Below are 12021 nucleotides of genomic sequence, written 5' to 3' on the forward strand. Positions count from 1 at the left end.
TACCGTGTTCTAAATCCCCTTTAAAGTGTCCTCTATTTAGGAGAACATGAGGTGGGAAAGATGCTATTAAAATTTATCCTAGTTCTTGACCGAGACTTGAAAGAAACGACCCGAAACCTTGACGCTACAACCCCGGCGAAGTCCAGAGTCCTGGGCCCGCCCCATTCTTTGCGCATGCGGAAGACGACCCTGCCGATTGGTTGGTGGAATGATTGGTCGCCCGGGTGTTCTACATACTGTGATTGGTCCACAGCAACGTCTCGGAGCGCGCGCGGGAGCGAGCTTTCAAAGTTGACCACGGCCGAGGCGAGCCGGTGTCTGGGCGGTAATGGCGCTGCGGGGCCTGGAGACTGGCCTGCAGCCCTGGTGCCCGCTGGATCTCAGCCCAGGTGAGGAGACGAGGCTTCGAGTCTCGGGGCAGGCCGGGCTGTGGTGCTTGGCTCCTGCTACGCTTCCAGCTCCGGCCTGGGGGGGGGTGGGGGAGGGCGCTCGGCTCTTGTGGGGTCTTCAGGTGCTTGCCCTTAAGCCTAAGGGGGAGCAAGGTCCAGAAGGGGGCTCCCCGCAGTCAAGTGACGATTAAAAAAGAACTTACGTTGCAGAAGTCATTCGTTCCTCTGTTTTCTCGGCCTTGCCTTCCTGCCAATCCTTATGGATAACCTTATCTCTTTTTGCGGGTTTTTCCTTCCAATTCCCATCGGACTGGCGTTGATTTATAACATCATATAGGTTTGACGTGTGTTAAATAACAAACGAGTGCACTTTAAAGCTGTGATTGGCCTGAATAAAGCACTCACGAATCAGACAGCATCCCGTGCAGCAGATACGGATAGAACGCTGGAAAGACGTGCAGAATGAAAAATTTTTATAGACAGAAAGAGAGCAGGTGAATTTCAGGCGGAGGTAACATATCTGTGGGAATAGAATGGGGTATAGAAAAAGGTCTTCTGGCATATGATGGGAGAATAGGGAAAGCTGATTCATTGGTGCTGACCAGAATATACCTTACTCACCTGGGGGAAGTGGCAATCCGTTAGATTAGGTCCTGTTTGGGTGAGCTTGCATTAGACCTCCATTTGGTGGCTTTTTTTCTTTTTTTTACAGGTTGCAACATTATGACTGAACATCTGTATGTCCTATATTTTGGACTTCTGGTCCTCACCAGAAGTCTCCTTTCCACCCTCCATCAAGTATTTTGACCCCATTATCCTATTTGTCTAAACCTCATTCCCCTTTCCCTCTGGCCACCACCATTTTGCTCTCCTTATCTAAGGGTTATGATCTGTTTGTTTTTTAACTTTCAGTTGTACAGCTTTATATTTTGACTTTGGTGTATACATCATGATCACCTAAAGTCTAGATTCCATCCACTGCTGTTCAATTGACACCCTTTACTGGTTTTACCTCTCATGTACTTTCTCTGGTCATCACCATTTAGTTAGAGTTGAAAGGTTTGTTTTGTTTATCTTCTACATAGGTGTAAAATTATCTGATATTTGTCTTTCTCTTTGTGACTTTCACATAGCACCATCCCCTCAGGGTCTGTGTTGTTGCAAAAGAACAAGATTTAATCTTTGTCTTTTTTTTTTTTCCAACTGTGGATATATTACAGATTGTTTCCATATCTTCGATATTGTGACAAATGCTACAGTGAACATAGAGGTACATAGGTTTTTGAATTATTGTTTACATATTCTTTGGATAAATATCCCAAGTGGAATTGCTGGACTATATGGCATTTTAATTTTAATTGTTTGAGAAATCTCCATACTGTTTTCCATAGTGGCTGTACCGATTTGCATTCTCACCAACAGTGCACAGGGGTTCCCTTTTCTCCACAGCCTCACCCATACTTGTTTGGTTGTTTTTTTTTTTTTTTATAGCCTTTCTAATGGTGTGAGGTAATCTCTTGTGCATTTGATTTGCACTTCTCTATGATAAATGATGATGAGCATCTTTTCATGTGTCTTGTTAGCCATCTATCTATGGCCTCTTAGACATTTCTATTCTTGTGGCTTTGGGTAGCACATCTGTTTTCAGCCAGACTTATGTTTTGAACTTCATGATGATTGGCTCAAATGGGTGTTACCCCAAACATCACAAATAAAACCAGGGTTCACAAAGTCACCAAGCTAATCCATGAACCTGAGCTGTGAGTGAGACTTTCCTCTTTTTCCTTCAGACTCACTACTACCCATTGTGTGTCCTTATACATATCCTGCTCCGCGTTACCGTCCAGGTGCAATCCTTCATTATAACCAGCCTACTCAATGCAGGAGTGCCCTGGCTGCTTTCTTTTCTTTTTTTTTTATTTTCTCTTTCTCTTTTAGGAGGTGTGTTAAAAACATATTTCATAATTAAGTAATATTATGCAAATTTTCACCTTAGCTGCTTTCTGATGATAATGCTTCCAGCCCACCCCCCCACACCTCTACCTGGATCACTTTTGGAAACAAATGATATGAGTCAAGTGTTTATACCTTTAATGTTTCCCCTTTGTTTCCTAATCAAGTGATCTTTTAAGTGTTTAAACCTTTATTGTTCCCCTTTGTTTCCTAAATACGTTGCACGATCTCTGGCCTGCCAGCAGAGAGTCTTCAACATTCACTGCAGTTTTTCCCAACAACGCATGCTCTAGAGTAGGGGATACAGGAAATGGGTTCTTGGCACCACTGTTTAGTGTCCATGTATCAGTGGGCAAGTTGTTCAACTTTGCCAAGCCTCAGTTTCCTTGTTTGTCAAATGAGGATTTTATCTACCTTTTGGGGCTTTTGTGAAAATTAACTTAGCACCTGGCACATGGCAACTGCTGCATACATAAAAACTCAGTGCTGGGCCCTCCCTGGTGGCGCAGCGGGTTAAAGCACTGCACTGAGAAGCTAAAGCCACTGCACTGAGAAGCTAAAGCCACTTCCGCATGAGTTCGATTCCCGCCTGCCCCGGAGGTGACCACATGGTGTGGCAGACCTCTCCTGACCCACCCGCTGCTCCCCTCAGCAGTGTACTTCGTCCATCTGCCTGTTCTGCTCCCCACTCTGTCTCTGGTGAAGCCTCTCACCGCCCCTGAGCCTCTGGCCTGTACCCCAGTTCTGTATGCATAAATAAATAAATCTTTAAAAAAAAAAAAAAAACTTAGTGCTATACCTACTTTGTTCTTTTTTGAGCAGGTTGTACTTTCTTTCCCTTTGTGCTTTGTTATGCCATTCTTTTCTGTTTGGGATCCACTTGTCTTTCTTTCTGTGGTAAAGACTCATGTTTAGAAGAGTCATCTTTCCCACTAACCCCTACTGACAGTTGGCTAACTGTTATAAGAAAAGCTAAAATAAGGAGAGAGAAACCCGAGCTATAATCTGAAATGGGTTTTAAATAGAGAGACACAATGGTATTTTTTCATATTTTCTTTAAGGGAACATATTTCATACCTTGGGAACAAATGGCTATAGAAAGCTACAGAGTAAGGTATCATCTTTAGGGTCAAGTTAAGTGGCTGAAGATGATGAATAAATTGTTGTGTTAGGAGATTGGATCAAGTGAAATGCTCAGAACTATGAAAGATTGAGGCCCACAACCTTTGGGGTGTCTTTATTCATATCCTACCCAACTTTTACAAGTCAATAGTGAACAAATAGTTCAAGACAATTAATTTGAAGTGGCACCCTATTCTGTGATAGCCATGTTTCATGTCCTCTCCTAATTTCAGATTTTAAGGAATACCAACAAAATCACTGAAGAAAATTAGTTTGTTAGGAACACATTAGTATGTTTTTTGGGAGTGGAGAGATTGACAAGGAATCCAATGAAAATGCTGCATTAAAGTCACATGCTCTTAATATACATTCTTTATATTAGTGTATTTAAAGTCATATGTATTTCTTTGACCGTTAATCTGTCTTGTCTACCTCAAACTTCTTGGGGAAACTGTTATTTCTAAAATGCGTTTTTATTTTATATTTTTAGAATCACCATCCTAACAACAGCTGACATGCATAATTTTTTAAAAGGTTTTTTTTTTAACCTTTTCTGCTTTCTTTTAATTATGGCACACCTGTACTCTATAGTTAAATGTGAAATTAACTTCTTGAATGCACTTAGAGTTTGAAGACTACTGTTTGTTTTTTTATTTGTTGAGAGCATTTATTGATTTAATTTCATTTCCCCACTAGAATGGGTGGACACAGTATGGGAACTGGACTTCACAGAGACTGAACCTTTGGACCCTAACATCGAAGCAGATATCATAGAGACTGGATTGGATGCATTCACAAAACTCTATGAAAGTCTTCTCCCCTATGCTACTGAAGAACGTGGATCCACAGAGGTAAAACAATTTTTTTTTTTAACTTAAGCTTGCCATCTTAAGGAGTAGAAAACAAAAATCATTAGAATCTAGAGATTAGGCTTTTCAGTATTCAGTTCATAAGGAGATGATTAGAGTAGCATAGAGAATATAGTTCACTTGTTGAATGTCTTCATAACTTTCCTTCAGAAGGCTGAAGTTAGAAATCTGGGGGAGAAGAGGGTATCAGCCCTGACCATGTTTTACAACAAATTAAAAACATAAAGTTCAAAATCAGAAAGAAAACCAGATAAGTCAAATATGAAAAGAAGACAAGGAACATGCACAAACAATTTGGGCTACCTTAATGTTAAGAAAATCTGATATTATACTAAAAATGTGATAATTTGAATTATGAATGAAACCTTTGTTACTTTAAATATTTAACTCTATCTAGGGTGCTTATCCTAGATAAGCAGTCATTAACTGCTTTATAAAAACTAATGCTGGAAACAAAAACTCTTTAAATATTAACATCTCTAAGAAATTTAACAAAATAATTTCAGTTACAAGTTTCACATAACTGTTCAGAAACTATATCATCTCATTAAAGATCCATAAAACATAATGCGACATAGCATTAAGTGCTTGAGAAGATAAAGTGGTGATTTACATACAGAGCTTTTCCTACATCAAGGACTCTTCCAGTGAGGAAGTAAGCTCTGGCTTTCAGAGGACCCCGCTGCACATGTTGGCATTTCACTGGCCAGAGCAATCCCCAGACTGTATCCACCTGTAGGACCACCATGATGTAGGGGGGACCTTGAACTATTTGGTAAACTGCAGTGTTCACCATTACTCTGATGCCATCTGATAGGATAGTGGAAAAGGGAGTATGGCGAGACGGGAAAGGTTCAAGAAAGAAAGTAGTCAGAGGCAAGTCTTCACAAATGGGTAGAATGTTGACTGGGAGAAATTAGAATTTTAAGGCAGTTCTAGAGAAGGAACAAAGCAATGGGAACATGCAGGACTGCTGAAAGAATTGTGAGAAGTACAATATGTACAGAATTTTAAGAATGTCTGGTGGAACGCGGGACAACAGGTTAGACTGAGAATGAAGCATGGGTAGCTTAAATAGGGTTCACCAACTATGGACCTCAAACTTGTAATGGAGTGTTTGCTGTGTATAAGGCTCATCTCTAGGCATACAGATGGTAAGTCATTCATTGATCCTCACAACCAGCTGGTGCAGAAAGGGCTCTAGGAACATTAGACTAAGTAATAACAGATCTGTAAGTGTTGTGGTATGGTCTGGAGTTTTGGTCATGGGTATTGGAAGAGGCTACAAATGAAGGGCATTTGTTTGAAGTAGAATTAATAAGGCTTTGTGAACTTAGACATTATCAGACTGCAAGATATGGTGGGAAGTACTGCATTGGCTGGGCATAGGGGACCAAAGCAAGGGATTTGTCAAACAAGATTTCAAAGCTAGGAGATGGAGGGTATTGTTGGCTAAAATAAAGAATTAAGGGAGAAAGAGAAAGTCAAATGGAAAAATTATGAGTTCAGTTTTAGGCTTTTGAAAGTGAAATTCTGTTAGGGAATCCTCATACCCCTAACAATCGGCTGTTGGAAATGTGTTTCAGAAGAACTGAAGAGATGTTAAGAGTCAACAAAATAGAATGGAGATGCTCGAATCAAGGCGATGGTTGAAGTGCAGTGATGTTGAGATTAGGAGGGAAGCAAGACACAGGGCAGAAACTGAGAAAGGCAGTGAGGGAAACCTGAGGAGGAGAGGCAGAGTGTGGGCAGAGCTTATGTGAAGACGGAGAAGTGGCCTAGTTAGCAAATGCTCTAGAGGTGATGAGTGAGCAGAGAGATCTGTATGGTCCCTCGTAACCTCCATAGACCTTAATGAGGTGAGTAGAGCAGGGCTGCAAAGTGGCAGTAAGGAATAAGTGTGGAATCGGTAACAAGGTAGGAGATTACTTTTTTCCAGAAATTTCCTGGTAAAGGAAAGGTGCGTGCCGAGAGGTTTTAAATGATCTCTTCTATAAGGTAGCACAAGCTAAACAGTGTGGCTAAGACAAGGCATTACCACTTTCCTATTCTTTTCAGGGAAACAGGAATATTTGATTTCTTACACTTGTGTGGGCCTGTTTTTTTGAGATACTCCAGGATAAACCTTACTTACTTCCCCCACTGTTTGGTTTATAAAAGGAATTTATTCATGTGTATAATAAGCAAAAACATGGTATGATAAAATTAATAAATTTATGGTTTATATTTCTAGGGTTTATTTCCTTTTCACCTAGGCTACTTGTAAAATCTACTGAGGGAGAAACATTCAGGTATTTCCTTTTCTGTTCCCATTGCCTAGAGAACATTTAAGTGTAAATAAAATTGCTCTGATTTCCTCAGTTAGTAATTAGAGTGATAAATGGATTTGGGTATACTGGATATAGATGGAGGTGTGTACGTTGTCTGAGTTCTCACTCCGTAGCATGTCCCAAAAGTCTTTAGTGTAATTTTTAGCTATAATAGTTTCAGAAACCTGTTTCAAACTTACCAAAAAATATTTTCAAAAGTTTAAGTTCTTAATACTTATTTACCTTAGGATTTAATTTTTTTTTTATTTCAGTCCCTATGAAGGTAGTAAGCTTTTATAATTAAGATCCAGAGTGGTCTAGCTCTTTTTTAATAAGACACTAAATATTTACCAAAATCAGGTGATGGGGGGTTTTTCCATTTTTCTTATTTACTGACTTTTGTCATTTACCCCTTCCCTCCAGAGCATTTGGGCCTTCTTCATTGAAAACAATATTTCTCACAATGCACTGGTGGCACTGTTCTACCACTTTGTTCAAGCAGTCCATAAGAAAAATGCCAGTGTGCAGTATCGAGAATATGGCCTTCATGCTGCTGGGCTGTATTTTCTACTACTAGAAGTGCCAGGTATGTATATTTCACATAACAGGAAAAATCTGTGATTTTGATTTTCCTATATTGTTTTGAGCTCTTGTACTGTTTCCTCATATATAAAGTGGAGCAATAAGTATATGAAGTGCATGGCATATCATATATGTTTTGAGAAATGTCTTTCCCGCTTTTCTTTAAATGTTTTATTTTCTGATATTCATGAATACTAATGATTTAAGAGGTGAACTTGGGGGAGTGCTTCCAAGCTATAAAAGCTGTAATTCCATCCACAACACCCCCACCCCCACCCCCCAGTACAAAATTGTTAAGATTGCTTTCTTTTCTGATTCCCTGTCAAGATTGGGAAAATCTGCTAAAGTGAGTCATTGTGTCCTATCGCCTGTGTCGATGTGGAAAAAATGGTTTAAACCATTCTAGTTGGTCAAGAAAGCTTGAAAGTTGCTAGTAATACTTGGTACGGGAAGGAGTCAGCTGGTGAGCATTGCTCCACTGATGTCATTATCAGAACGCTTAGCTGACTCTACCTCCTGTAAGGAATGCAGGAGTCCCTCCCCAAACCCAAGGCAAGAGAGACCATAACATATTGGAAGGTGCAGCTGGAGCACCCTGAGTTCATATGGAAAAGAAATTACAGGATTAGTCAGCTTGGCTGCTTGCCATTATTTATATAAATGCATTTGTAATAAATTTGAAGGATTTATTCTGTATAGTTGGGGATTGGTAAAAAAGATATATAAAGCCTTGAACATGGGTTTGTATTATTGCTGTTGCTGCCATAATACCACTTACAAGTACCTGCCAAAGCTGTGTCTCAGTTATAACTGGGGTTTCACAGGAAAGTGGAAGTTTTAAGAGTCTCTCGTGCTATCCACTGAGCTTGCCAGACACTTAAAAGTGGTAGTTCTAGAAACCCAGTTTTATTCTTTACTTGTTAGCACAAGTTCCTTCTGATGAAGGTTGAGATTCATGCCAGAGTGAAGAAAGAGGTGGGTGTTACTAATTATAAAGCCACTTGCAGATTTCCAGCAAATAATATCCTTGCCAGTTACCTTCTGGGTTTCTTAAATGTTTCTGGGTTTATGGCTAAGTTGCTATTGATACTTACAATTCAGTCACAGATTGTTTTGGCTGTTCTAGGTCCCTCGCATTTTCATGCATAGTTTAGGGTTTGCATGTCAATTTCTGCCAAAAAGAAGAAAAAGGCTGCTGAGATTTTGATCTGGATTGTATTGAATCTATAGATCAATCCAGGGAGTGTGGCCGTCTTAACAATGTTAAGTTTTACCATCTGTGATCACAAATGTCTTTCTATTTATTTGAGTCCTCAATTTGTTTCAGTGATCTTTTGCCCCTACCAGTGTACACCTCTTGTACTTCTTTGGTTGAATATACTTCAAACGTATTGAATATATTTAACTCTTTTTTAGTTAAGTTGTGTGTGTTTTTTTTTTTTAATATTTATTTATTACAGATGTGGGGTACAGGTCAGAGGTGTGGGGTTAGTGAGAGGATTCACCAGATACAGAGTGGGGAGCAGAACAGGTGGATCGAGTGAAATACACTGTGGGCAGCTCAGGAGAAGTCTCCACTCCATGTGGGTCAGCTCCCTGGTTGGGGATTGCAGGGTGCCAGAGCAGCAGCTGATAGCTTCTCAGTGTTGGGCTTTAACCTGTTGCACTCCCAGTGAAATTATTTTCTTACTCATTTTCATATTTTTTTCCCTGGTAGTGTATAAAAGTAATTTGTGTGTTGTTGTTGTTGTTGTTGTTTTGACCTTGTCCTCTGCAACCTTCTGAATTCATGAATTGGTTCTAGTAGCATTTTCTATTTATAAATTAATGTTAACTATGAATAGCTGAATAGTTTTACTTTTTTCTTCCAGCCTGGATGCCTTTTCTTTTTCTTGCCTATTTGCCCTGGTTCGGATCTCCAGTACAATTGTTGACTAGAAGTTGGGGCTTGAGAACCTTGTCTTGTTCCTGATCTCAGGAGGAACAGTAGCATTCAGTCTTTTGTTTTTATGTATGCCAATTGCTAGGAATATTTTAAGGATGACCTTTATCAAATTATTGCTTATTTTCCCAGTGTTTTATGAAGAGTGCTAGATTTTGTCCTTTGCTTTTCTGCATATATGAAATGATTGTATGGTTTATTCCAGTAATATGTTACATGGTTACTTTTTATATGTTAAACCAATTTTGCATGGCCTTCTGTCATATTGTAGTGTCCTTTTTCTATGTTGCTAGCTCAGTTTGTTAATATTTCATTGTAGATTTTTATGTCAACATTCATAGGGGGTATGCTGTTTTGGAGATAGCTGTCTGGTTTGGGTGTCAGGGTAGCACTAATCTCATAGAATAAGTTGGGTAATGTTTTCACTTCTGTATTTCTTTTTTAAAGATTTATTTTATTTATTCATACAGAACTGGGGTACAGGCCAGAGATGTGGAGGGTGATAGGATTCACCAGAGACAGAGCAGGTAGCAGAACAGGCAGATCGACGAAGTACACTGCTGAGGGGTGCAGCGAGCGGGTCAGGAGAGGTCTGCCAGCCATGTGGATCTCCTCCAGGGCAGGCTGGATCGAACTCATGAGGAAGTGGCTTAAGCTTCTTAGTGCTGTGCTTTAGCCTGGTGCGCCACCAGGGAGGGCCTCACTTCTGTATTTTAAGAAGCTGTGAAAAATTGTTTTTCTCTCCTTAAACTTAGTGGGATTTATTGTCTGGGCCTGGAATTTTCTTTGAAGAAGTTTTTTGTTCATAGAATCCAGTTAGTAATTAGTATTTCTCCCTTTTTGTCAACAATTTAGATAGAGGTTTTATTAATTTTATCGATCATTTCAAGGAACCCACTTTATAAGTAATGAAAGTTTTGCTCTGAATACTACTTTCTCAAAAATTTGACCATTTGTTTTCATTATTGTTCAGGCCAAAACAACTTTCTGGGTGTTTTTTTTTTGTTTTGTTCTGTTTTGTTTTTTGGTGATTTCTTCTTTTACTACTGAGTTATTTAGTGTTGTGCTTAATTTCCAAATTTTTGATGACTTTCCAGAAATTGATTTCTCTCTAGATTGTGTTGAGATCAGAGCACTTTGTATGATTACAATACTTCTAGATTATTGAATTTTGTTTTCTGAGATTGGCTTTTTCTTTGTTTTTAATAGCCCAGCACATTGTCTGATTTAGTTTGCACTTGAACTGAATTTGTATTTTGCTGTTGGTTTACCTACTAGTTTGTAAATGGCAGTCAGGAGTAATTGGTTGCTGAGGTTATTCTTTTATAGTCTGCCTGGTGTTTTGCTTATTTGTTCTATCAGTTGCTGAGAGGGGAGTATTAATCTCTAAATATAATTGTACATTTATCTGTTTTTTTCCTGTCAGTCTTTAAGTTTTAACTTAAGGTATTTTGAAAGGCTGCTTAGCATAAACATATTTATGACTACTAATCTTCCTGCTGAATAGGTCCTCTTGGTATTTTGATGTCCCTCTTTGTCTTGTGTATTTGGCCTAGAGTCTACTTTGTCTGTTAATAAGAGCCATTCTAGTTATTTTATGATTTGTCCTTGGCTGGTATATACTTTCCCCAAGTTTGTTTTATTTGTGTGTGTATATATATGTTAATAAGTGTTATAGGCTCCCTGTCACTAAATCTTGCTTTTCATTCATTTTGACAGCCTTTGCCTTTTTATTGGAATTATGTGACATCACACTTAACATAATTATCAACATAGTTAGGTTTCTGCCATCTTGGTATATGTTTTCTGTTTGTCCCATTTTCTTTTTCTATTTTTCCCTCTTGCGTTTTTTGGGAGGAGAGGTTTTTTTTTTTTAGTATCCCATGTTAATCACCATTTGGCGTAATTGTTTTCCTTTACATGTGTGTATTTTAACTAGCTTTGAGTATACAGTCAATACTTTCAATTGTCTATTTTCGGATTATCTGCCAATTTATAGATAATGTAAAAAACTTTAAACTATATTTCCTCCTCTTCTTTGTGCTACTGTAGTTATATTTTATTCTGGCATAACCCCAGAATTCATATTAATGTTTTCTTTTGACTGTCTTTTAAGGAATTTTTTTTTTTTTTAGAAATAGATCTTTTATACTTGAAAGATTTCTTCTCCTTTAATTTTCCTTCTGCTGAAGAACTATCTTTGACATTTGTTGTGGGGCAGTTCTTGCTGATCCTCAACAGCCCTTTGGACTTTAGTAGCAGAAAATGTCTTTGTTACACCTTCAAGAATGTTTTTGCTGAATGTAGAATTCTAGGTTGGCAGATTCCCCCCGCGCGCACCCCCCAGTGCTTTTAAGGCATTTGATTGTCTTCCAATTTACAGCATTTCTGATGAGAAGTCTCAGGTTCTAATCATCGTTCCTAGGTGTGATTTTGAGTGGTCAAGGGTTGGCTGCTTTAAAGATCTGTTCAGTTGCTTTGTTTCAGCCTTAGATTATCTATGTTTTTGTGTGGTTTCCTTTGTTCATTGAATTTTGAGGGTCTAAATTTACGGTTGTCAAAGAATTATGGAAATTTTTATTATTATTCAAACATTTTCTTTCCTCCCTTTTTTCCCCCCTGGACTCCAGTTGCTCATGTTAGACTGCTTGATATTCTCCCACAAATTGCTATTTTTGTTTTTTTCTGTGCTTCTACTGTTCTTCAAATTTATTTATCCTTGCATCATAATGCCTGATCAACTTCAGAATAGATGAATTCATCCAATGAGTATTTCTTTTTCAGGTCAAGAAGTTCCACTGGATTTTAAAAATTTGTTTTCATTTCACTCTTTGTTCACAGCAGTTTCATGTGTA

The 12021-nt window shown here is 38.6% G+C and overlaps 1 protein-coding gene across 2 annotated transcripts in view; it reads left to right on the top strand.

The window, feature by feature from the left end:
• The first annotated feature begins 301 nt into the window (after positions 1-301).
• NCAPD3 (non-SMC condensin II complex, subunit D3) overlaps positions 302-12021 on the top strand; it is a 60295-nt gene continuing 48575 nt past the window's right edge. For both annotated transcript variants that reach the window (XM_012729967.1, XM_012729968.1), the window contains exons 1-3: positions 302-389; positions 4161-4315; positions 7066-7228. In XM_012729967.1, the coding sequence (XP_012585421.1) occupies positions 329-389; positions 4161-4315; positions 7066-7228 (379 nt within the window). In that variant the 5' untranslated portion in view covers positions 302-328. The remainder of the gene's footprint in view (positions 390-4160; positions 4316-7065; positions 7229-12021) is intronic.

This window comes from Condylura cristata, unplaced genomic scaffold, assembly GCF_000260355.1.
Source record: "Condylura cristata isolate star-nosed mole 26May11 unplaced genomic scaffold, ConCri1.0 scaffold00025, whole genome shotgun sequence".
Taxonomy (NCBI): Eukaryota; Metazoa; Chordata; class Mammalia; order Eulipotyphla; family Talpidae; genus Condylura; species Condylura cristata.